The 27,119-nt window shown below is 43.1% G+C and overlaps 1 protein-coding gene across 12 annotated transcripts in view; it reads right to left on the bottom strand.

Moving 5' to 3' along the window:
• SRRM1 (serine and arginine repetitive matrix 1) overlaps positions 1 to 27,119 on the bottom strand; it is an 87,936-nt gene that overhangs the window by 39,588 nt on the left and 21,229 nt on the right. For 5 of the 12 annotated variants that reach the window (XM_068268960.1, XM_068268967.1, XM_068268961.1 and 2 more), the window contains exons 2-9: positions 26,970 to 27,097; positions 18,337 to 18,594; positions 17,800 to 17,970; positions 16,092 to 16,195; positions 12,059 to 12,346; positions 8,390 to 8,437; positions 5,706 to 5,888; positions 4,020 to 4,139 (exon numbers count right to left, since the gene is read on the bottom strand). In XM_068268960.1, the coding sequence (XP_068125061.1) occupies positions 4,020 to 4,139; positions 5,706 to 5,888; positions 8,390 to 8,437; positions 12,059 to 12,346; positions 16,092 to 16,195; positions 17,800 to 17,970; positions 18,337 to 18,594; positions 26,970 to 26,984 (1,187 nt within the window). In that variant the 5' untranslated portion in view covers positions 26,985 to 27,097. The remainder of the gene's footprint in view (positions 1 to 4,019; positions 4,140 to 5,705; positions 5,889 to 8,389; positions 8,438 to 12,058; positions 12,347 to 16,091; positions 16,196 to 17,799; positions 17,971 to 18,336; positions 18,595 to 26,969; positions 27,098 to 27,119) is intronic. The other 7 variants (XM_068268970.1, XM_068268972.1, XM_068268971.1 and 4 more) reach the window with 4 other exon arrangements.

Below are 27,119 nucleotides of genomic sequence, written 5' to 3'. Positions count from 1 at the left end.
ACAAAATTCATGTCTTTTTTGATGAATATACTAAAAAGTAAAACTCGCAGCAGTAATCAAATAGCACCAAAAGAAAGCTGCATTAGTGACAAGAAAAGGAGGTAAAATTCATTTAGGTGGTAGGTTGTATGACCGAGCAATAAACTGTGAAAGCTGCAGTGATCTGAATGGAAAAAAAAGGCTCTGGTCCTTAAAGCGGACCCAAACCAAACATTTTTTTAATAAAAAAAATTTAGTTGCTCCACTCTGACACATACAAAGATAAATAAACACTCCTTCAAACCTATGAGCATTTCAGTGCATGCTTTTCACCCTTCTCTTTTCATAACAAGGATTATACTGGGGGCAGCCATTAGCAATTCCTCCATTGCCGGACACCATCTACTCCACCAGTTTGCCGGAAAAATCCCGGCAATTTGAAAGGAAGGGAGGGGTTCCTCCAATAAATGTAAAATATTTTATATTTGTCATCATGCAGCTGAAAAAAAACTGCTATTTATTAATATAATTTAGAAAATAGATTTTATTTCTGAAATCTTGTATTTTGAATTTGGGTCCACTTTAACCTCCTTGGCGGTAACCCCGTGTGTGACACGGGGTAAGCCGCCGGAGGGTGCCGCTCAGGCCCTGCTGGGCCGATTTACGTAATTTTTTTTTTGCTGGACGCAGCTAGCACTTTGCTAGCTGCGCCAGCACCCCGATCGCCGCCGCCGTGCGCCCGATCGCCGCTATCCGGTGCGGCGCGCGGCTCGCTACATGATTAAAAAAATAAATAAAAAAAAAACTGCTGCGCTTCCCCCTGGCGGTATTTTTCATACCGCCAAGGGGGTTAAGGGGCGAAAAGACTGTGGTCCTCAAGTGGTTAAGCCACCAGCAAGCAAGAAAATACTCAGAATAATTTTGACAGTACTTTTCACCTACTTTTTGGTACTTATTAAAGTAGAGTGCTGATACGTTATTTTGAACAGAAGGCGAAAATTATCTCTTAGGAGAAAACGTATGCGAAAAATGACTTATAATGTTTCGTCTGATGAGTTATCTTTCAGGAGGAAGTAAAACAAAAAACGGCAGTGATGCTGATAGATAGTACAAACAGAAATCACGGGACTATCACAAGTCATCGCAGTGTAGACCATAGGTAATTCCCTGTGTTAGAGATGTAATTTAATTTAGTTTTCCAATTGTAATTATAAATAAAACTACATATGAAAGGTTACCATGCAACTCCACCTTTAGTGGGGAGGAGTGGTCAATAGTACTTCCTGTTGCAAAGGAATAAGTTAAGAATGGTGGTTGTGTATGACACTTGATGAAGGGCCTGTCTCGAAACGTAGTGTGCAGATGTGCTACTAAATTGAATGCAAGTTCATGCCATTTGGTGTACCTCCTTCTGTTCAAAGATCTACAAGTTAATAAACCCATGTACTAGACTAGAAGGAGCAGAGTAAGTGAAACAACAGAGTGCTTCTTATTATATGTGGTCTACCAGGGTAATAAAGGGGTATGCTATGTCCAGCACTACACTTTACTATGACGGAAGCAATTATTACACATTAACATTTGTATAAAGTTAATCTGAACACCGGGAACAATAGGGATCAGGTCTAAATAGTGTCAAGGCGAACAATGTGTCAAGGTGAACAAGCTCAAAGTGTCCCTAAAGGTGGGAAAAATGTGCCCCTAGGGAATACTTGCCTCGGGAGTGGGAAGCCGCAGGATCCTAAAGAGGCTTTCATATCCTCCTCACCAGTGGGGCTCCAGTGCTAGGACCCCAGAAGATATACCGACAAGGGTTTGCCAGTGGTGCGAAGAGACGCAATAGCGGCTTTCCAATAGGTTCCAGCAGAAATAGCAAAGCCCGATAGTCTGATCTACTGGGCAGATGCAAGCCGTCTGCTCAGTAGAATGAACCCGATCGGACTCTGCTACTTCCGCCAGAGCCCGATCGGGAAACCAATGATTTGTCTGCACACACTGGGTACTGGAGCTGTTTTTCCCCTTTCTTTGGGGATGCTAGTGCTGAATCGGGGCTGCAGAGGAGGCTGAAGAAAGCCTCATCAAGATGCAGAGGCTTTCCCCTGCCAAGGTAAGTACCTTTTATTTATTTTTTTAATTTCAAGCAGAAATAAGAAAAAGAGAGGACACCAAGAGCCCAATATAGTGTAGTATGTACTGATAATGTATAATTGGAAGAGTAATTATATTAATTTAATACTCACAAACCAAAGTTATCAATTGTCCTGACCCCACTTAGGATTAAAAAGTCGCTCTCTGTAGTAGAAGAAGGAAGGGTACAACCCTCCACCAAGGGTGAACTTGATGTAAATAATAGGATAATAGAGGCGCCAACAGGATAAAAAAACACTAAGGGCTTGTTTCCACTGTTGCGACGCGTTTTCGGCCGCATTCCGACGCTTGTAAAAACGCATGCGGATGCGTTTCCACATGCGTTTTTACCCGCGATTTCGCATGCGATTTCGCATGGCAGGGTGCCATGCGAAATTAACCATGACACTGCCAGGGCTAAATAAAATTGAAAAAGGTGCGAAATCGCACGCGAAATCGCGGGTAAAAACGCATGTAACAAACGCATGCGTTTTTACTATTAAATACATTAGCGGCGATTCGCACGGATTCCCGACGCAGGCGAAATCGTTGGCTCTTTTGTGCGTTTTTTTCACGCTGAAAAAAACGCACCTCAACAACGCTACAGTGGAAACAGGCCCATCCACTTGTATTACATGTGCGGATCTGCATGCGTTGGACGCATGCAGATTCGCGATAGTGGAAACGAGCCCTAAAACTTAAAAAACCATCTTGGTAATAGAGGAGGTAGTGGTGGACTTACCTCCTCCAAGCATAACATACGACTGTGGATTTTCAGTCAAAACAATTTTATTGGATACTCCAAATAAAGTGTAACACGTTTCGCAAGGTACAAACCCGCCTCACCAGGCAATAACAGGTAGGCGCCTCAGCATTGATACTGGCAGATGCTGTTTGCTCCTATCTGTTATTGCCTGGTGAAGCGGGTTTGTACCCCGCGAAATGTGTTGCACTTTATTTGGAGTATCCAATAAAATTGTTTTGACTGAAAATCCACAGTCGTATGTTCTGCTTGGAGGAGTTAAGTTCACCACTACCTCCTCTATTACCAAGATGGGTTTTAAAGTTCTTTTATTGTTTTTTATCCTGTTGGTGCTTCAAGCAAAAATAGTCCAGGTGAGAAAACATAAAATATATAAACTGTGGGCCCTCACTAAGTCTATAATGATTTAATCTGAAGTACAGAAATCCTTCAGGCAGGCCCCATCTACCATTGTCATCAGTGCAAAAGAAAAAAAGTCAATTTCTCCAAAATAAAAGGTCTCTTAGCTACACCTATAAACACACGGCCCCATATGAAATTAACTTTTTCTCATAGGAGAAAATTTTTCAACTTTTTAAAAGAACTTTCAGCACTCTGCAACTAAAAGACTACCAAAAAGTAGAGAAAACTTAAAGCGGAATATAACCCTGCATTTCAACTTTGCTCTAAAACATTATTTACAGTATATTATATGCAACCAGCATTTTTTTTTTACTAGACCAGCATTGGAAGGGTTACACAGGGCTTTAAAGTTCCTGGAGATTTCTGCAGACGCATCCGAAGCTCAGATAGATACATTTATGTAAACAAAATGTAACTAAGTGTTGAATGTGACTCACTCTCTCTGACTGATCTGGAGGACAGCCAAAGTGTGTAACATTCAACACTTAGATACATTTATGTAAACAAAATGTATCTATTTCAGCTTCTGCAGAAATCTCCAGGAACTTTAAAGCCCTGTGTAACCCTTCCAATGCTGGTCTATTAAAAAAAAAATGCTGGTTGCATATAATATACTGTAAATAATGTTTTAGAGCAAAGTTGAAATGCAGGGTTATATTCCGCTTTAAGAGGAAAAGTTAATTGCATATGGGCAAAGGAGTTTCACATTATTATGACATTTCTATTGAGGTCTCCACTGGTAGCATACCTTCTAACAGGACTTCTGCTTCTCTTGTGCCTAGGCGGTGGAGGCATACGACGAGGGGGGCTCCTCCTCCTTGGAGAAGGTCTATGGCGGGGACTGGGTCGTCTCCTTGGACTGTAAGACCTAAAAATACATAAACCGCATTTGGAAAGACCTTTTAGAATTAAGACTTTACATTTTTTTTTAAATCACATTTTCCTCATTACAAATGTCATCATCTTGGCTACCACCTAATGTAATGTCAACTCCCATTACACTCACCTACCATTTCACTACTTTCTCATTCAACGCCATCAAACATAGCCCACATGTTGCCGTGCTAAACCCCAACCTCTCCCTCGCCTATTGTAATATGCTGGCATTTTATAAATACAACAATCATATCCTTCCATGTCACTGGCTCCGGCCCACCTTTCACCCAAAGTTACCCCTTATGACCTTCACCTACTCACCAATCATCTTTACACTATCAACAACTACTTGTTATCACCTACCACAGCATCTACTTGTTATCGCCACCCACACATCTTCTATTCTTCCACCTCCCATGTCACTTCTGTACCACCTATTCACCTCTTGCTTATCCTTCAAAACCCCCACGCCTCCTTTTACCTTTCCTGACCCCTAACTACCCTTCCATTGCCAGGTCAACTCTCCTACCTCACTTCTACAACATTTAACCTTCCTCTTCCTTTCAAATCATGCCACCTCTCCTAACCCTCACTCATCCTAATATATGGTGCTGACTCATACAACAGCCTATGCATTCTTCACCTATACCATCACCTTACTATACCCAACCCCTTGCTCATTGCTTCACATAAATGAGAATGGTATCTCTCGGCATGCATTGCATGCCTGGTGACATACTAACAACCAGCTGGAACATGCGGCTGTGCAGCAGGGGAGAGAGAAGATGGAGGCTTTTATATGGGCTATAGAGCAGCCCCACTAGATATAGCCCCCATAGGTAAGGAAATGCTTGTGTTATTCCCCACCGCATGAACAGTTGTTTGTCCAATTTTTTTTTTTAATTTTTTTTTAATACTGCTCAGATCCCTTTAAACTTGTCCACACTATTGCACTTTCCACCCCCAATGTTTTTACATTCCCTTCACACTTTCTCTATCAACCCACTTTCTATGTCTTCTATCCCTTTCTACAATCCTGAGTCCCAACCTCCACAACTACTGCTCACTCCCCCCCCCCCCCCCCACCCCCCACCTGTCCTACAATGCCTTCTGTCTGCTTACCATACCCATTTCCACTGCATGTCATGGGCTGTGCCCCAGAGGAAACGGTTATATAAAAACATTTGTTTACCACAATATCTGCCACATTTTCAGTTATAGTTTTAAAAAAAAAGATGGTATGAATTATAATAAAAACACAATTCAAAAACATGGATCCAGGAGCGCCCAAAAAATCCAAAAAGTATTTAGTGGCGTGCCCAGGTCCTCTCACCAGTACCAAGGGGTCACAAACATGCCTCAACTTCAAGGAACGGCACCACACAGTGTATTTATAGCTCAATGCTTTTTTTATTGTGTCATGAAAATAAAGTGACAGGCAACTGTTGCCTGTCACTTTTTTCATGACACAATAAAAGAGCATTGAGCTATAAATACACTGTGTGGTGCCAGTCCTTGAAGTTGATGAATAAAAACACAATTGTAATGCCATAAGTACCTAGACCTCGATCGATGACGCCTCCGTGCTCTAGAATGGGAAGGCGAATGAGACTTTGATTTGCTGTGTGAACGAGTCCTGTGGCGATGTCTTTCTTTCTCTTTTAGTTTACGAGAATTTGGTTCTGGCGAGGTTTCCTTTAATTCTTCTACAGGTTCTGGTTTGACAACGGTCACTATGTCACTGAAGGGGAGAAAAAAATAAAAACATGTAAATGTCTCACACAGCTACTATACTGGAATTTTATAAAAATCACAAAGTGAATCTTTACAATCTGCAATGAAAAACATTGCACTTTATGTGGCAATCACGTGATGAGATATTGTGGTCAACAGATTTACAACCAGCGTGATTAAAAACAGGAAAAAAATGTTTTATAAACACATTATAAAAGTCGGTAAAACTCAAATTTTTGTAAATATTTTATTACATCTTTTCATGGGACAACACTGATACAATGTATAGTAGTCAGTGCACAGCTTGTATAACATTGTAAATTTGATATCTCATCAAAATAACACTCCTAAGTGACACTCCTAAGTGAAGAATGTCAAAATTGTTCCCAAAGAGTCAACATTTTGTGTGCACACCATTATTTTTCAGCATGGCCTTAACTCTCTTAGGCATGGAGTTCACTAGAGCTTAGCAGGTTGCCACTGGAATCCTCTTTCACTCCTCCATGCCATCACAAAGCTAATGGACATTAGAAACCTAGTGCAGGCAGCACTCATACAGCCCCAAACCATGAAACTGCCACCAACATGCTGGCCTGAAGGCAAGACACATCTTTGTGCTTCTCATCTAACTGCCACCACACGCTTGACACCGTCTAAACCACCAAATATGTTTATCTTGGTCTCTTTAGACCAAAGGACATGGTTCCAGTAACCCATGTCCTTTTCTGCTAGTCTTTAGCAAACTGCTTGTAGGCTTTCTCATGCATTAACTTTAAAAGAGGCTTCCTTCTGGGACAACAACCATGCAGACCAATTTGATGCAGTGTGCACCATATAGTCTGAGCACTGACAGGCTGAACACCCCCACCCCTTCAAGCTCTGCATCAATGCTGTCAGTACTCATATGCAGGGCTGTGGAGTCGGTACATAAATCTTCCGACTGCAACTTCTCAGTTTATGAAACCTCTGACTCAAGGTACCCAACACTTGCTCATACTCCGTAGCCCTTGCAGGACTATGGAGTGGCTACAAAAATCATCTGACTCAATTCATAAAACCCTCAATTTAGACTCATGGTACCCAACAATGTCTCTGACTCCTTGACTCCACAGTCCTGCTCATATGTCTATTTGAAAAAGACAACCTCTGGATAGGAAGCGGAGCATGTGCACTCATCTTCATTGGTAGACCATGGCGAGGCTTGTACTGTTTTGAACCTGTCCTGTTAAACCGCTGTAAGGTCTTGGCCACTGTGCTGCAGCTCAGTTTCAGGGTGTTCTTATAGCATAGGCCACCATTATGTAGAGCAGGGGTCTCAAGCTCAATTTACCTGGGGGCCGCAGGATGCAAAGTCAGGATGAGGCTGGGCCGCATAAGGGATTTTACAAAAAAAAGTCCTCAAATGTCATTAACAGTTTTAATTATTTCTTCTGAACATGAAGTGTCCTACCTTATAGTTCGCTTCAGTGCTTCCATTACAAGTAATCTGCCCTGTCCCCGCCGCAAAACGAGGGCTGTAGAGCCCCCAAATCACCCGGGGGGTAATCCGCCGGCATTTCTTGGAAGGGGCAGAGCTTTCAGCTTCAGCTCTGCCCCTCCTGACGTCAATCGTGGCGGATCACCGCCTCTGCCTGCCCCTCTCATTCTTCCTACACAGAGAGAGGCGGGGAGAGGCGGCGATCCGTGCGACGATTGACGTCAGGAGGGGCAGAGCTACATCTGGAAGCTCTGCCCCTCAGCGCAGCCGCGGATGTTTGCCCGGGGGATTTGGGGGCTCTGCAGCCCTCGTTTAGCGGCGGGGATGCGGCGGATTACTTGGGAGCACTGAAGCAAACTGTAAGGTAAAATAGTTCGCTTCTGTGTCTCTTTTGCTTTTGCCAGCGCGGGACACAAAATATTGTACTGAGGGCCGCAAATGGCCCGCGGGCCGCGAGTTTAAAACCCTTGATGTAGAGCAACAATTCTTTACTTTAAAAATCCCTACAGTTTTCGGCCATGAGGTGCCATGTTAAACTACCAGTGACCAGTATGAGGCGTGTGAGAGCGATAACACCAAATTTAACACACGTGAGATGTCGTAACACTAATGAGCATCATGACCTGGCAAGGGAAAATGTCTAATTGGGCAGAATGTGTACTCACTTTCGTTGCCAGCAGTTTAGACAAGACTAGCTATGTTGTGCGTTATTTTGATGAGACAGCAACTTTACACTGTATACAAGCAATACACAGACTACATTATATCAAAATGTAATTTCTTCAGTGTTGATCCATGCAAAGATATGATAAATTATAAACAAAAATGTTTGAGGTGTAGTCACTTGTGAAATACTGTATAAACATGTACAGCAGCTTATGAATTTTGACTTCAGACATGACAATAAACCTTTCAGATAAAGATGCCAAATGCACACTGACATCAACCTAGCTGGCAACTACTACTGAATGCATCGTATGAGTAATAGGGTCCACCATCTTGCTTTCTGCAAATTCTAAAAATGATATTACCTGCATCTGACTCTGAACAGTTGATCTTTGTCTCTAAACTTCTCTGGGCTGAAAGGTTTACATAAGAAAGTGACAGCAAGATTAAAGCAGGGTTCACAGCACTGACTACTCAGATTAAAACATTTGTGTTCTCAGTACAGTTTGAGATATGGGAACAGCTTTTATGTTCAGGAAGAAGACACTGCAGATTTATTGCAGAATTTCTATGAGCTGTAAGAAAGAAATGCTTTTCTTTAACGTGGATCTGAGCTCAGAACTTCCTTTCTGCTCTAAAAGATTAGGGGCAGTATGAAAATCAGGGAAAATATGTATTTGTTACAATGATTAAAAAAAGCCCTTAAAATGTACAGGATGAACTTTCAGGGAGCAAAGGAAGGGATAAAGCATCTGTCTTTCCTGTACAGCTGATGTCTAGGGGTGAGAGTCATGCCTACTGATTACACACTTGTTAAACTCTACTATAACTAAATAAACACAGCTTGTACAGCTTATTTCTACAGCAGTTCTATGTGGAATGAACACTTTTCAGTTTGTTATTTGCAAGAGCTCGGGTCCACGTTAAAAGGTTGTTATGCTGTTGCTCATCTTTTAGAGCAGAGAGGAAGTTCTGAGTTCAGGTCCACTTTAACACAAATGGGGCTATTACCAAACTCCTGTCTCAATTTTACCTTTGGTGTGTCTCAGCTGGTCCTTACTGCTACAGCCACCCATCTGACCTGTTCTTTACACATCACTCTTCCCTATCCAAATTCTCTAACTGTCCTTTCCCACTATCTGACCAGATTTTCCTTAAATACTTCCCTTACATCCCTTCCTGCTTGTCCTTCAATGTCAAAGCACACACACAAGCAGAAAACTATGCACTCAAGACCTGCAGTCATTCAAGTTCTTTACACCCTTTATTCAGTTATGCACTCTTCCTCCAACCTTGAACAAGCATAAATTCATTACAACACCAATCCCTCAAGTGATTTCCAAATATGCAAAATGCAATCTCTTTATAGCAGAGTATCAGTAGAATCTTGTTATGAGAAACTGATATGTAAACCCAGTCCCTAGGTCCTGACCTTGCACCTGTATGATTTCATACAATGTATGATCAATCCAGATACAGTAAACTATTTGGCCAGGTTCCTTTGACGTTTACTATAAGGGTATTTTACTGTATAACATCACACTCTCATAACCCCATAATGCTTTTCAGTATTGTCAATATTCTAGGACAACCTGTGCCTCTGACAATTTTACAAGGTACTTCAAACACAAAATTCACAACGTTAGAAGTAATGTCACTGTATAACCCAATCTCCTTCTCAACTTCTTCTCCCAATCTCCACCAAACTAGTTTCAACCGTGCAATCAAAAACTATCCTTTGTACACTTTTCTACCTGCTCGGTAGATCCCATCCTCTCCCACCTTGCCAGCAGTAAAGATGCTGGCACCACTAATAAAATTTAAGAATGTGCATCCAGGCTGGTAAGATTTTACAATGGGCAAACAGTGACTGCATGATTTGTTCACTAAAGTAACTAATAACTTACTAAATATTAAGGCTACTATTCTCATTCTGCTTGACCTGTCAAAGGAAATGTCTGAGTTGGGTTAAAAAAAAATTACATCTACTTACCCGGGGCTCCCTCCAGCCCTTGACAACCAACTTGTCCCTCACCACAGCTCTATACCCAGCCGGTGGCCCAGGGTCTCCTCTGTCCATGATGGCAACCAGGTTGGGATCTTCTGTGCCTGCGCTAGAGCCGCTGTCAATCACGTCCACATGGTCTGGAGTGTACTGCGCAGGTACAGAAGATCCCGACCTGGCGAGGTCGTCATCGCGAACGGAGGAGATCCCAGGACACCGGAGCTGTGGCAAGGGACATGCCAGCTGCCAGGGGCTGGAGGAAGCCCCTGGTAAGTAGAGGTTATTTTTTCCCCAGCTCGGATATTTCCTTTAACCACTTTAGAGGTATGTCCGACACTGTGTCGGGCATACCGCTATCTGTCCTCCTGAGTGCCCCCCGCTGAATAAATGTGCTGTAATACCTGCAAAACCTTCTGCTAGCACAGTGTTCTCCCCAGGCTCTTTTAGCTAGATTTGGTGACGACCCGGCTGTCATCAGCTCACCTCCTCCTATGCTGTAAGCAGAGTTACCCTGCATTTTCATCTCGACCCACCCGGCTACTTTTTCATGGCACCCGCCTACTATTTCATGCCACCCGGCTGGAAAAAAATTCTAGGGAGAACACAGCACTAGGCTAGCTAGTAAATGTGTCCTCCACCCTCCGGTCCCCTGCGATCCGCCCGTTTATACATAAACACCCCCCCCCCCCCCCCCCCCCCCGGATCCAGCAATCACGCAGCCTCTCTGCACAGCTCCGGTCTCTCTATGGGGAGGATCGGGTTTGCGCATGACGTCGGTGACGTCATGTGCGATCCTCCCCATAGTGAAGACCGGAGCTGTCCATGGAGGCTGCGCCGATCACTGGATCCAGGCGGGGTAATGTATAAACGGGGGAGCGGCGGGGATCAGAGGGTGCAGTACACATTTATTAGCTAGCCTAGTGCTAGCAGAAGGGCACAAAGTTGCATCACCTCCTGAGCAGTGTAACGCTCAGGAGGTTAAGCTTTGACTACACATTAAAATTCAGATGCTCTGCGTTGCCCATTTTGAAACAATCTCCTACTCTTCATCCTAACTCTATTGGAGTACCACAGAGCCCAGTCTTTTTGGCATCTTCTTTACGCCAGCTTTACCTATGCTTTTGGCCATATATACCACATTATTTCCTATATATTCTTCAATTCAGAATCCTCTTTGGCTTCAACACTTCTTATATCCCTCAAAAGGAAACAGAATAAATGCAATACAGTAAACCGCGTTATAGTAAACCTCTGGATATAGTAAACTCAGTCCTCAAGTCACAGCAAATGCATCTGTATAAATATACAATGTATGACCAATTCTGATATAGTACACTTGATATAGTAAACTACTTTTCTTGGTTCCTTTGAGTTTAATATAAAGGGATTATACTGTAATGCATTATTCTTTTTATGTGCAAGTCCTTCACTGCACCACTAGTGCTTTATGCAAGATGTTATGTCGATGTTTGATCTGCACACACTTTCCCCAGTCCCATCACTCCAAGGAATAATCATGCACGCTCACCAGAGAACGTGGCTGACCGCGGTACAGACCAGCTAAACAGGCTAAAGTATGCACATCTCCTCTCTTTCTGCAGAACCTGTTACCACTTGGCATATACTCCACTTATACTCATGCATATAAGTTCATCTATGTAGACAAACAGGTTATACATACCCTATTGTATACCATTTGAGTCTAGGTAGATGGATGAACTTTTTACTCAGGCACCCGATCATAGATATTTATATACTTTATGTAAATCTTGCCTGAAACTATTGTTTCATTAGAAATGGCAGTTTAGGGAAAACGCACTGTAAAGACACACTGCTTGGCTCTTGGCTATACAGAGAGAAGGAGAAAAACATGTGAGCCAATTCAGTTCCTGCACAAACAGTAGCTCTCAGTTGAAAGTTGCTAGCTTCTGCTAAATCACTACAGAGCAGGCCAGCAACAGTGGGAGCACCAGCGCACACTTCTGTAAAATCTAAACTAGCTAACTACAGAATAGTTTCTGTCAATCACCTTGAAGACGTTGCTTCTTGAACAGATGGCTCCTTCACTGGAAGAGAGGGCTCTGGTTCTTGAACTTCTACCTCAATCTTCTCAAAAACTGGAGGAGAAGGGCTTGGGCTTTTAGTCTTGTGTCTGGGTGAATGTTTAGGTGAATGTCTAGGTGAATGTCTGGGTGAATGCTTGGGTGAATGCCTGGGTGAATGCCTGGGCGAATGCCTGGGCGAATGTGAGTGGCTTCTCTTCCTTTCTCTCCTGCTTGGAGATCTTCGCCGGGGAGAGGATGACCTGGATTTGCGTCTTAAAAAAAACAACAACAAAAAACACAACAAAGTCATATGTAAATATTTGAACAGATATCTACTAAGACTTCTCAATTAAAACCCAAACAGGACAATTTATTGAAGCTGTAGTAACATCCTCAGTAGCCCAATGAAAATGTAATAGGTATGAGGATTCTCACGAGTCTCCATTTCCTAACCAAAACCAACAATATTTGTAGTGTAAACAACTTGTCTTGCAGTTAGTCATGAATTATGTTGGATGTGTGTATGAGCCTTTAAAATAAATGACAGACTGCATTATTCAAATTTAAAAATGATGATTTCAACATAGTGCCATTTAAAGTGTAACTTTCGGGCATAAAATAAAAAAATCAATTCTTTATTTTTATCTGGTAAAAAAAGGTAATAAGGATGCTAACCAGGCAATCCAAAAGTTAAAAATCACTATTACTTTTCTTGTTGATAAATTATTATTCCCCAGTTTACCCGACTTATTTGGTACATTGCCGCACAAAGGAAGTTGCAGGGCATATTGGGCTGTCATTTTTTGCTTCTTTCCTCTCATACTTAACTAATGGAGCCCGACTGGCTGAAGCTTCTTTCCCTCCTGTTTTACCCTCCCACATCCCTGTTCCTCTCCGATTTGTCAATATTTCCCATGCTGAGACAATGCACTGTCTATTGCAGAGCTGGGTGGGAGTGCCTGAAGACTGGGAGGAGGGCGGGCACTGCATACACAATCAGGCAGAGGAGAGTAAGGGAGGAAATGACATCATGATTGGCTTTAAGACAGACAGTCAGGGCTCGTTTCCACTATCGCGAATCTGCATGCGTCCAACGCATGCAGATTCGCACATGTAATGCAAGTGGATGGGCCTGTTTCCACTGTAGCGTTGTTGAGGTGCGTTTTTTTCAGCGGTGAAAAAACGCACAAAAGAGCCAACGAATTCGCCTGAGAGTGGAACGCATGCGAATCGCCGCTAATGTATTTAATAGGAAATTCGCATGCTGTTTTGGTATGCGAATTTTCATGCGAATTCGCATGCGAATTCGCATGAAATCAATGGAAAAGCACACCGGCATTGCCATGGTTAAATTCGCATGCATCATCATCCGTGCGAATTCGCATGCGAATTCGCACGAAAATTCGCATGCACACGCATGCAAAATTCGCATCTGCATGCGAATTTTGCCGCAGCGATTTCGCAACGCAATAGTGGAAACGAGCCCTTAAAATGGGGAATCTTTACTATAGAAAAAAAAATATCACTAAAATCAAAATGTGGACAGTGCAATACGTATGTTATGTAAGTAGAGCAGGTATTTATCTACTTATAGATGTGTGTGTTTTCTGAGATAGTATGGCTTGACAGCTTTTTTTTTTTTTTTAACCCCCTTGGCGGTATGAAAAATACCGCCAGGGGGAAGCGCAACAGTTTTTTTTAAAAATTATTTTTTTTTTATCATGTAGCGAGCCGAGGGCTCGCTACATGATAGCCGCTGCTCAGCGGCATCCCCCCGCCCGCTTCGATCGCCTTCGGCGATCACCGATCAGGAAATCCCGTTCAAAGAACGGGATTTCCTGGAGGGCTTCCCCCGTCGCCATGGCGACGGGGCGGGATGACGTCACCGACGTCGGGACGTCATTGGGAGACCCGATCCACCCCTCGGTGCTGCCTGGCACTGATTGGCCAGGCAGCGCTCGGGGTCTGGGGGGGGCCGCGCGCCGCACCGGATAGCGGCGATCGGGCGCGCGGCGGCGGCGATCGGGGTGCTGGCGCAGCTAGCACAGTGCTAGCTGCGTCCAGCAAAAAAAAAATTAAGTAAATCGGCCCAGCAGGGCCTGAGCGGCACCCTCCGGCGGCTTACCCCGTGTCACACACGGGGTTACCGCCAAGGAGGTTAAAGAAAAAAATAAACCTTGTATATATGGCAGTCAAAACGGCTTAAAGGAAACATCCAAGGTATTTGAAAAAAAAAATCCAATTAACCAGGGCTTCCTCCAGCCCGTGGCAGCCGTCCTGTGCCCTCGCCGCAGCTCTGGAGGCTCCCGGTCTTATCCGTTACAGAACCCGACCTAGCCAGGTCGGGTTCCGGGTCGGCCTCTTCTGTGCTCCACAGTGCGGGTCACACGGTCCCTGCGACATCATCAGGACGGCACTGCGCAGGCGTAGAACTACTGCGCCTGCGCAGTACCGTCCTGATGATGTCACAGGGACCACATGATTCGCGCTGTGGAGCGCAGAAGAGGCCGACCCAGAACCCGACCTGGCGAGGTCGGGTTCTGCAACAGAGAAGACCGGGAGCCTCCAGAGCTGCGGCGAGGGCACAGGACGGCTGCCACGGGCTGGAAGAAGCCCTGGGTAAGTGGATCTTTTTTTTTCAAATACCTTGGACCATTACTTTAACCACTTAAGGACTGCAGTCTTAAAACCCCTTAAGGACCAGACACTTTTTTTTCCATTCAGACCACTGCAGCTTTAACGGTTTATTGCTCGGTCATACAACCTACTATCTAAATGAATTTTACCTCCCTTTCTTGTCACTAATACAGCTTTCTTTTGGTGCTATTTGATTGCTGCTGCTATGTTTAATTAAATCAAAAACGACATGAATTGTCAACAAATGATTTTTTTTAAAACTTTCTGTAATGACATTTTTCAAATAAAGTTAAATTTCTATATAAATTTGTGTCTAAATTTATTGTGCTACATGTCTGATCAATAGACACTTATCAGATTTTTTTTGTTTGGGTAAAAGTTATAGCGTTTACAAACTATGGCGCAAAAAGTGAATTCCAGTTTGAAGCATCTCTGACTTTTCTGAGCACTTGTCATGTTTCTTTCAGTCCCAGCACAGACTGCAGTTGAGATAGTGTCAATAACAGACACTCCCCTCACTGCGTTTAACCAATATACTAGGATAAGTACTGAAACCAAGCCATGTAAAGCACCTCATTTTGAAAATATGTAAAAATAAATAAACTTTTCTCTAAGGGAGGTCCATGAATGATGTGGGCTTTTGTGGTAGGGCAGTACTTTCTTTCAGGGAGCCGCTCTGTAGCCCCGTCTATATGAGGACATCTATCTTGCTGCTGTTGGTGCTGCAGAACCGCAAGTTTGAAACGCCTGCAGTGATGCGGAGCAGTGACATCCTCAGCCACTAGTGCATGGTGGAAGATGTAGTCATTAAGGTGATTACATCTCCAGACGAGGAGCTTTTAAAACATTAGTGGAATACATCTCCCAGCATGCACTGCTATGGGGGATGCACATCATCACCATAAGCACTTCAAACCTGCGGTTCTCAGGCAGTAACAAGCAAAAGGGATTCCTGCTCATACACAGAGAGCTACAGAGAAGACCCCAGTTGGTAACTAAACAAATGCGCGCCCCCCCCCACCCCACCCCACCCCAAATGAGGTGCTTAGGCTGCAAGAAAGTGTGTGGGTTACAGCCAGATAAAACAATGTGGATTATTTGCTTGTAAAACATATTGTGCAGCTATAATAACTATTGTCTTAATATCCCACACTGTGTTCTGAATGAAGTTTGCATTGCAATTAAAAATAAGGTACATGGCCCAGTAAATAAACTGCTGATAAATTAGGTGTTTAAAATGATATATGCGTCTGAATTTCCATTTGTTATGGTCCTTATCAGATGGTTAGACACAAAGTGCACTAGTTAGAAAATACATAAAATGGTTAGCGGAATGTATTATTCCAAGAGCCTGAAATGCAAATATTAAAGAGCAAATACCTTCTTGGAGTTCTGGATCGATCTCTTTTGTCTCTGTCATCTTTGTCCCTTCTTTCTTTGTCATCATCTTGCTTTTTCAGGGATGCCAACTTCTCTTGCTCTATCTAAAATAATATTTTCATTTTATGTTGCTAAACAGCAAACTAATGTTTGTTAAAGTAAGAAAGCAGTTAAAATATTCAATCTGTAAGCAAAAACATGAATATACCAGCCATGGGAGTGTGGTGAGCACTCCTGATTTCCTTTTTATGCCATTTGCTTGGTTGATCCCTGCTGTTAAAGTCCACTCTGAATAGCTGGGAGTGCAGCATCTTATACTCTAAAGTGCTAAGCAATAAATTTAGAGCTAGGGCAATGTTGCTGTTCCCTAGTTCCCAAGGTTCTATAGCTCACAAAAGAAACATGGCATGCACTGCCAAACAGTCAATGGAAGTTACGACCTGCTTAAACTAGAGAGCAGCAGCTCCATTCTCTCCAAAGTTACTGCTAAGTGTCTGAAAAGGCAGAGCAATCACCCCCTAAATTATGAAAAATATCAGCATGAACAGTGTTGACACTACTAAACTAGTCATTGCACCTTGCCTCTACCAAAGAGGAAACTGCAGGTGGCCCAAGTCGCTTCTATGACTCAGTACTAGAAAGCCAGCCAGATATCCTGAAGCTTAAAGAGAAGGTTCAGGGATTTTTTAAAAAAAATAAAAATCCGCATCCACTTACCTGGGGCTTCCTCCAGCCCGTGGCAGGCAGGAGGTGCCCTCGGCGTCGCTCCGCAGGCTGCCGGTGGTCTCCGGTGGCCGACGCGACCTGGCCAGGCCGGCGGCCAGGTCGGGCTTCTTCCGCATTCCAAAATGTGCCTCACGGCGGCGCGCTGACATCATCGGACGTCCTCCGGGCTTTACTGCGCAGGCTCAGAACTACTGAGCCTGCGCAGTAAAGCCCGGAGGACGTCCGATGATGTCAGCGCGCCGCCGTGAGGCACATTTTGGAACGCGGAAGGAGCCCGACCTGGCCAGGTCGGGTCGGCTACCGGCAGCCTGCGGAGCGGCGCCGAGGGCACCACCTGCCTGCCACGGGCTGGAGGAAGCCCCAGGCAAGTGGATGCAGATTTTTATTTTTTTTTAAACAGTCCCTGAACCTTCCCTTTAAGCATCAGCAAGACATGCAAGCAAAGCATATATAAATGGTAAAGCAAATAGTAACATTTATTCTCACTCACTGTTTCCTTTGAAAATGCCATTTCCAAATAGTCCCCACCTCCAGTATACATTTTTATTCCATATTTATTTTTTCCTGGTCTATACATTGCATCATTGAATATCAGATAAGATTCAGGCAACAAATCTTTATTTGCTGCAATGTTTCAGTCAATTAGAGCATCAGTTTCTAAAGGCAGCTTCAACATGCTGCTATTTATAAAACGTGAACTAGTGTTAACTGCCCAGCTCTAAATTTATCATTTTGCAGTTGGCAATTTGTATGCATTGTTTACAAGGAATAGTTGTAAGAAGGGAGTTTACGGTGGTAATAACATTTTTAAACGAATGGAAGAGGTGGTGGTGTTATCCGTACCTCTATGCACACTTCTCTCAAAGTCATAAAGGGCATAATTTAATATGATGTAATAGTGTTCTATATTCTAGGAACAGTTTTATTCAATATGTCCAAAAAAAACAAATACGTACTTGTCCGCAAATTAAAAAAACCTAACCTGTCTCTGCTTGATTTCTTCTTTCTTTAGTTCAAGGAATGGTGTTGGGATGCCAGCAATATTTTCTTGGGCACTCAAAAGAAGTGGCCACAACTCTCCCATGAACTCTCGAGCATTTTTGCCATTTAGAAAGCCAGTCAGATTGATCTGCATCATTTTGGAGTCTGGGTTCTGAAAAAAAGACCACAGAAAGACATACAGGTGAATACTGAAACCTATATTTTTTGAGGTTTGTGTTTTTTCTGTGTTATTTTCTATAGATAATCTATTTCTTGCAGTATGAAAAACTAAGCTTCATTAAACTTGCACATTTTGCCAAATATACTGCCTTACTGAAAAGAGCCTGTTAATCCTTTGTGGATGTTTCCGTAAGGTTTGCATCCTGCTCAACTGGATTTGTGAAGTCTATTCTACATACTCATTTATAACAGTATACATTTTATACTAACTCACTAAAAACTTTTCAGACTACAGATTTCTTGTATGTATGACCCTACAGTGTGTTAAGCTGAATGATTATCATAGTTGACAACATACTGAAAAGTGGTATAGTCCACAAAGGCTTAATAGGTTGTGAGAATCATTATGTACGTAGTCAGGCATATTGACCCTTGTGACAAGCCCAATGCAAGAGCACAAAGTACACATTCCAGCAGTCTTCAGCTTCTTCTTGGAACCTTGGGGGAGGTTTGGGGTATCTCCAAGTATCTCTGGAGAGAAAGGTGTTCGCTTGGCTTGCTTCCGACTGCCTACAGCAACTCTCAACCACCTTGAGTTTAATGTTATATCATTTATCTAAATTGCAAAAAATGAACAAGCAATAATGAGTACACAGCCACAAAGGTAAAGATTAGCAAAAATCTACTCTTTAAACTCATGCTTTACTTTAAAACAAACCTGTCACAGTCCTGTGTAAATTGATCCTATTATGGAGAAAAAAAACTACACCAAGGTCTGAGTTTTTTTTTTTTTTTTTTTTTTTTTAGAAATCTGCATGTCAAAACATCCCATAGGGGCTCGTTTCCACTAGTGCGGCGTGCGTCTCGTAGACGCACGCCGGCACTGAGCGGGTGGGCGGGGATCGCAGGCGATTCCCATCAGCCGTGCCATGCACGGCTATGGGAATCGCAGCCTCCGCCGGCGAATTCTGTGGGGGTTTCCGGCCGAATCGCTACTGCAAGCGATTTCGGCCGGCGGCGCCGTTGTCCCCTATGGCAGAGTTTCCCCGCGCGATTTGCCTGCGGGGAAACGCTGCGGATTCGCGGCCCGTTTCCGCGAGAGTGGAAACGGGCCCATAGATTTACAGGTAATGACTTTGAAAGTACCGTTAAGTTGAACTCAACTCCTGAGATTGCCTTTTAAAGAGTGCTTAAGGTAAAAATGACAGGGTCTGCCTTAAAGAGAATCTGTACTCTAAAACTTTTTACAGCAAAAAGCATACCATTCTATTGATTATGTTCTCCTGGGCCCCTCTGTGCTGTTTCTGCCCACTCTCTGCTGCAAACCTGACTTGTAATTGCCAGTTTTAGGCAGGGTTTACAAACAAACTAACCTGCTTGTGATAGGCTCACATAAGCAGAGTGTGTGAGTCATACAGAGCCTGCAGGGGGTCTGAAGGGGGTGTGTATAGCTTCTGCCAATGACAAGCAGTGCAGCACATTCCACACATTCCAGCCTCAGATGACAGATGAGAGAAGATTAGATCATAAGACACAGATAACACAGCTACTGTGCAACTAGGAAAGGCAGCAGTAAGCCAGGAGCACATTAGAACAGGCAAAGGAACTTATAGGATAGAAGAACTAGGCTGAAAATTTTGTTACAGAGTCTCTAACGATCACGTTGTTTCAGGCCACGGCGCTCATGTACCGAACCTGGGCTCCCCATAACAGCAATGATATACTGCACCGAGCAAGTAGGGGTAATTCGGACCCCAAATTACATCTCCCCTCGAGTTGCGACGACTCAGAGGTGGGAATGGTATTTAACGCCGCCGGGGAGTTTTGCAGCAGCAAGGACAGCCGTAATTAAGCTCACCCACCCGCCCAACTTACCGGCGACGCATACATACATACGCCTTAAGGATAACAGATTGACTTGTTACAAAGTCTGCTGAAGCTCTTCAAGAACCTCCACCTGCATTGCCGTAGCCCACCAATTAGGTAGTGCCTGGTAAGCTAGGGGTGGGTTACAGCAACACAGATGGGGTGGCAAGAGTCACACCATCGATTTAAAGAAAAAAAAATAGGCAGGACCAACTCTCCAAGAGGGGTGGAGCAATCACCTCCCTGGAGAACAGGTAAGTATTTAAAGCGGACCCGAGATGAAAAACTCACCATAACAAGTAACTTGTGTATATATCTTATCTAAAGTTTACATACACACAGGCAAGCTGATCTGTATCTCCTGCCCTCAGCCTTGAAAACTTCACTAACCTCTCCTCCTCCCTCCTCTGAAATATCTGGCTAGGAACACCTCCTCCTGCCAGACTGAGCTCCCATAAGCCCTTGCTACTAATGCTGCATACACACTTGAGATAAAAGTCTCTGGAAAAAGGCAAGATCACAGACCAATTATACCCCATTCATGTAGTATGAGAGCCATACCTTCACAGTCTATTCTATGGAGCTGCACTCCCCATCAGATAAAATCTTTGCAAGATGCTGCACACAAAGATGCCAGTACACATTCAAAAGATCATTATCTGCAAAAGATCTCTTCCTGCAATAGATCCATTCCTTCAAAATGCATTCATAGTCTATGAGATCTGCAGATCATCATATACACACTTGTTTAGCAGGCAATCATTTGCATATCATCTGCAGATCAGATCCACCAGGATGGATTTTCAGATCTGCAGATGATTGCCAGATATGCAGATGAAGTCTGTTAAACAAGGTGTGGTTATGAGGATCTGCAGATCTCATAGACTATGCATGCATTTTGCAGGAATGGATCTATTGCAGGAAGAGATCTTTTGCAGATAATGATCTTTTGAATGTGTAAGGGCATCTTTGTGTGCAGCATCTTGCAAAGATTTTATCTGATGGGGAGTGCAGCTCCATAGAATAGACTGTGTAGAGTATGGCTCTCATACTACATGGAATGGGTAAAAATTGGGTCCTGTGATCTTGCCTTTTCCAGAGACTTTTATCTCAAGTGTGTATGCAGCATAAGGTTTAGAGTGCCAAGGCACTCTGGAGAAGCTGTGGGCGAGGCTTGTTTAGTTTATAGGGAATTAGAGTATTAAAACAAAACAAAAAGTATTTATCTTGGATACACTTTAACCTAGCCCCCCCCCCCCCCCCCCCCCCCCCCCCCCCCCCCCCGCCCCCCCCCCATATTGAGACAGACCATCATGCAAGGCTCTACCATTTTTACCTTAGGTACTCTTTAATGAGGTCATAAACACTAAGGGGCCATTCACACTTCTTAGAATTTGCATTTGATGCACATCTATGCATTTCAATGGAATTTCATTTGCCCCTTGTTTATTATGTGGTTTGCAAATTTTCTGCGATTACTTGCGCTGCAGTGTTACTTTTTTTCTGTGTATGATTTGCATGTAATGTCAGTTCCTGAAAATGCAGAAAAGTAGCATCCAGTTTTGAAGTTAATTATATACATTTTCAATGTAAATTAACTTCATTAGTATGCAAGGAACTCTCAATCTGAAAAATCACAAACAAAACACGCACAAAACACAAAATTGCAAAGAAAAGAATAAATCAATGGAAAAAAACAGAAAAATCGCGGTAGAAGTAGACATGCGAAGAAAAACCTACACTGATCCTTACCAATAGGGACGATCACAGATATGCAAATTGTTCCGAGTTGATGCACATTTTTATACAAATATATGTAGCTTGAAAATGGACCAATCAATTTAACCACTTTCCCCACCACTACAGTATATCTACGTCAGCTGTGGCACCCTCCAAGCCACAGTCACGTTAGATATACTGACCTCCTTGCAGCCCTGCTGTGCACGATCGGGTGCGCTTCAGAGCGCACCCTCCGCACGGTCAGCTGCAATACTAATTGGTGGAAGGGAACATGTTCCCTTTTGGCCAATTAGTCCACCCCCCTCCCATGAAGGATCGCTGCAGTTCACTACTGCAGCCATCCTTCATCTGTCCCCTCGGCGCACAAATAGTAAAAAAAAAAAAAAAAAAAAAAAAAATCATCCAGCAAGCAGCCTCACTCACCTACCTCCTTCCTGCGACGATCCTGAAGCCTGATCCTCCGATCACCGCTCTGCATTCAGCCGCATATTGCCGGACCCCGGGTCCCGGCTTGATTGCAGAGCGGAGAACAGAGGATCGGGCTTCAGGACAGTCGCAGGACCGAGGTAAGGCGAGTGAGGCTGCTTGCTGTTGGATTTTTTTAGGATTTCTGCACGGAGGGGGCTGCCTCATGGGGTGGGGGGGGGGGGCATCAGGCTATCGATCCTGGGGGGTGGGGGTAGGATAAATAAAAGGGGAGGGTTACATATTTGTTGGGAGCATCTAATTGACTAAGGGGAGGGGGCGGGGGATTTACTAATTTGGTGCATCTGGGCAACTGGGGGGGGGGGGGGGGGGCAGTAATCATATACTGGGGGCACATTTGGCTATAATGGGGGGGGGGGGGGGGCGCGGCAGCACTAATCCTGGGGGTACATCTAGATTAACCCCATTATGGCAGATGTACCCCAGGATTAGTGCTGCCCAGGAATAGTGCCCCTCTTTATAGCCATATGTGTGCACTATTCCTGGGGGTGCGTCTGTCAATCTATTCTGGGGCTGTCAACGCTGGGACACATGTGGCTATGCTAGGGGGGCTGATATTGGGGACACATCTGACTATACTGGGGGAGGCGGTGATACTGGGGACACATCTGGATATACTATACTGGGGCGACTTTAACTGGTGGCACAGTTTTTATGTCAATCGCACTTTTTATTTCCAAACAGGAATTGGTCAAAATTGAGAAAATGCATTTTTTTAAAATGTTCCCAATTTTTCCCATTAAAATGCATAGAGAGGAACATTGTACTTCGTACCAAATACCCCCCAATGAAAGCTTAGTTTGTCTTGAAAAAAAGATAGATAATTTAAGTGGCACGAGTATAGATGAAGTTATTGCTGATTAAAAAGGGACACCGCTAAAGCGTCAAAACTGCTCTGGTCAATAAGGGGAAAACAAGGTCTGGATGCGAAGTGGTTAAACCTGGGTATAAATTGATTGGTCCATTTTCAAACTGCAAACATCTGCATAAAAAATTTGCATAATTTCGTAACAATTTGCATCTCATTGATCATCCCTACTTACCAAGTATGGTCAATGAGATGCATTTAATTAAGTAGGCGCAGGATTATGTAAATTCTGTATGCATTTTGAAAATGGACCAAATTCTACCTTGGCCTATTTTAAAGCTGCATAAATTTGCATACAAACTTTCCATCCTGCATCAACTTGGATTTGTATATTAACCATAACCAGTGAGGATACATTTTGAATTAAAAAAAATAAAAATGGCGCACTACATCAACTTATCATGGCGTACTACTTCAGCCTATCTCCAGTTACACTGACTGTTTTGGCATACTGCAGATAACCTCCAATCATACATTTGAAACACAGACTTGCAAATATCCAAATGATCTCTGGACCAACTTTTTCACTGAACAGTTGAGTGGTTAAAGAAAAAAAACACCTCAAATGAGGAATACAGAGCACAAATCACATTCAAAAAAGCACTTAAACAGTAAATACAGACTGAACTGCTAACTATTACTGAAAACTAGGGATGGTCAAAGAGATGCAAATAATTCCAAGTAATGCAGCATTTGGCAAATTCTGTTTCTAAGTACATGCAGTTTGAAGATGGACCCATCAAATACTGCAGAGATGGAATTTGATAAGTCCATTTTTTCAAACTGCATAAATTTGCATACATTATTTGAATAATCCTGCATCAACTCAATTATTTGCATCTCATTGACCATGCCTACAGACAACTAGACTAAATAAAGAATATATTTTTGTTGAAAATGTCTCTAACCTTATTAAGTTAAGCAATTGTATTTTATTCACCATTATCAATACATATAAACATGTGAAGCCAATGGGATTAATGAAATTAAAATGTAAACATGCAATACTTATAAACCCCCTGGGGCTCTTAACAAGAATGTTTCAAATAGTAAATTCATATGTCTCTAAACAATCTGTTATAAACACGCAGATGTCTGAATTAGTATTAAAATGTTAAAAGCAAATATGCTTAAAATCATTTTTACAAAATACTACAGATCTGAGGTGTAAAATAAAAATATTTTAAATGTTGAGAACACAATGAGCATTCAGTAAATAAAAGGCAGCAGAGCTTTAGGCCTCTTTTACACTGAAGCATTTGTAACCCCATATGTGTGGCAGCATTTTATACACAGTACAGTTACCCAGCAGCCACAAAAAAAAAAAAAAAGCATAATGCCGCATCGAATCACGGACGTCCTCAGATGTGAGAAACGCCTCTTTCAGACTACTCTGCTCTCCTGCAAAGGCCAGGTCCTTGTTAACAGAGCCAGATTAACAGAGCCAGACATGCGGTCCCCCATGGAGTCACATCTGAGCAGCTGTGCTCAGACAAGATGCATATCTGTTGTCTGCCTGTCGGTAACACCACTGCATGTCTAGCACTGACATGCATGGTGTTACAGTTATTGACAACCGGCTGCATTTAAATTGCACACAAATGGCACTCATGGCCGGTAGTCAGGACACTGAACTGCCCACCAAGCTTCGTCTAAAAGATTCCTTAAAGGAAAGACGAAAACAAAGTTTTACTTACCTGGGGCTTTCTCCAGCCTCTGGCAGCCTGTATGTTCCTCGCCACCGCTCCGCTCACAGCCGGTCTCCCGAGGTCCCCTCCGTAGCAGCCGACGCGGCACGCAATCCTTAGCCTGGAGGGTTCTGCACAGAAGTACTGCGCCTGTACACAAAGCTCCCGGTCACGTCAGCGTGATCACAAGTGACACGAGCGCGCGCAAGCGCAGTAGTCACCCGGACCTGGCTGGGTCAGCCGCTGCTATGGAGGGGACCCCGGTTGAGAGCGGAGCTGCGGCAAGGGACACATAGGCTGCCAGGGGCTGGAGAAAGCCACAGGTAAGAAACTGATTTCTAGGTTTCCTTTGGCTTCAAGACGTATCACAGGGTGCAACACTTACAATGACCTCAAGGCCCTATGTACACTTAATGCATTGTGTTGAGTTGCGTCCCATTTTGGCAATGGGATGCACCGCATCCAAGTGTAATTCCAGCCCAAGGGATCTGAGCAGCCTTTTAAGTATAATATAAAAAAGGTAGTTCATAAGTGGTGTGGGCCACTGGGGGGGGGGGGGGGGGGGGGGGCTGAACTTGGTTCAACACGCAGTGAGATGTAGTTTTGTTATTGTAACTACATCTCCAACTTCCTCATACTCACAACTACTTGGAGATTAGGAAAGCTGCGGTCTTTATTACTGAGTTACAGTCCAATAACCAGTATGCAGGCCCTCTCCCATAACCAGTATGCAGGCCCTCTCCCATAACCAGTATGCAGGCCCTCTCCCATAACCAGTATGCAGGCCCTCTCCCATAACCAGTATGCAGGCCCTCTCCCATAACCAGTATGCAGGCCCTCTCAAAGCGGACCCCAACCAAACATTTTTTTTAATTCAAAATATTTAGTTGCACCACTCTGACACATACAAAGATAAATAAACACTCCTTCAAGCCTATGAGCATTTCAGTGCTTGCTTTTCACTCTTCTCTTTTCATAACTAGGGTTATACAGGTGGCAGCCATTAGCAATTCCTCCTTTGCTGGACACCATCTACTCCACCAGTTTGCCAGATTCTGTCCTGGCAATATGAAAGGAAGGGAGGGGTTCCTCCAATGAATGTAAAATATTTTATATTTGTCATCATGCAGCTGAAAAAAGGCTGCTATTTATTATTATAATTTAGAAAATAGATTTCTGCAATCTGTCTTAGTACAAGTCTGCTTAAAACAGAATTATATACACATTACTGCTACATTTTGTACATTTTGCTATGAATCTTGAGTCAATGTGAATGCTTCACCCTCATTCCTTAGGACAAGTTTGGTGCTCTATTTTACCAATATTCAATTGGTGTGATTCACTCCTAATCGATCCCCATTGTCATTGAGGAGCCATTAAACAAAGTCCAATTTCACAAAAAAAAAACTACTATGAGCGCCAATGCTTTTGATTTGATGAAAACTTAACGCTATTATAAGAGTATCTTTCAATTCTAATTTACAGGCAATTATACATTTCTAAAACTGACTGAAGTTTAAATTTCTCTTCTTTGCTGGCCTGGAATCTGCACCCCCTTTATGGCGTACGGTCAGCCTAGAATTTACTGCAAAAGTAATTAACTGCACAGAGTTGAAGCTACCCATTACTACGCCTAGATCAGGGGTGCCCATTAGGTAGATCATGAAGGGCTTCATGGTAGATCCGGACCCCACTACATTTTCCATTCTGTATATACAAGTGTGCTCCTAAATTTGTACATAGGTAGATCATTTTGACTTGCTAATTGTTTTAAGTAGCTCACAAGCCTAAAAAATGTGGGCACCTCTGGCTAGACTAATCCAGTGTTTGGCAGGCATGGATATTCCCATATCAGTCTTTGTAGAGAAACCTGTGGAATAACCGTGTTTACATGCTTAAATGAAAGCTGAAATAAGGTTTGCCATTAATCCTTGAAATATAAAGAGCATAACTGAAGGGAATGCAACCTTCTGAGTTCCACATTAAGGCAGTTGTCCATGAATTTCAAGTTAATACTTATAAAGCCATTTATTTATCTCAGTCAGCAGCTGACCTAACTAGGGAAATCTGTTTTTCCCTGGCCTGTACTGTGTAGTGAAAAGCCCCATGGAATTTATAATATTGCAAGTCAATATTCATTAGAGGCATATGTTTACAATTTTCTATATACCATAATCTCCCTTCACCTATTCCTTTAGCTTAATAAATTAAATTGTCTTATCTAGCACATACTTTATGCTAGTTAAAAAGGCTGATTTCCTTAAGAACAAATTATTTTATTTATACATTACTTTAATGTGCTTTTTTGTTTTGTTTTTGCTCATCCACCGTAACACAACTCACCTCCAGAACAAACATTGCATCATCAAGAGTTGGGTCAGAGCGACATTGGACACTCACTCTGCTGTGCCCTAATTAGGTGATGGTGCTATACTTCACACGCAAGGAATAACTTCCATTTTGGTTCAGGCCTTTTAAATCATAAATCACATC

Source organism: Hyperolius riggenbachi, chromosome 2, assembly GCF_040937935.1.
Source record: "Hyperolius riggenbachi isolate aHypRig1 chromosome 2, aHypRig1.pri, whole genome shotgun sequence".
Taxonomy (NCBI): domain Eukaryota; kingdom Metazoa; phylum Chordata; class Amphibia; order Anura; family Hyperoliidae; genus Hyperolius; species Hyperolius riggenbachi.
This window is presented reverse-complemented; position numbering and strand designations above follow the sequence as displayed.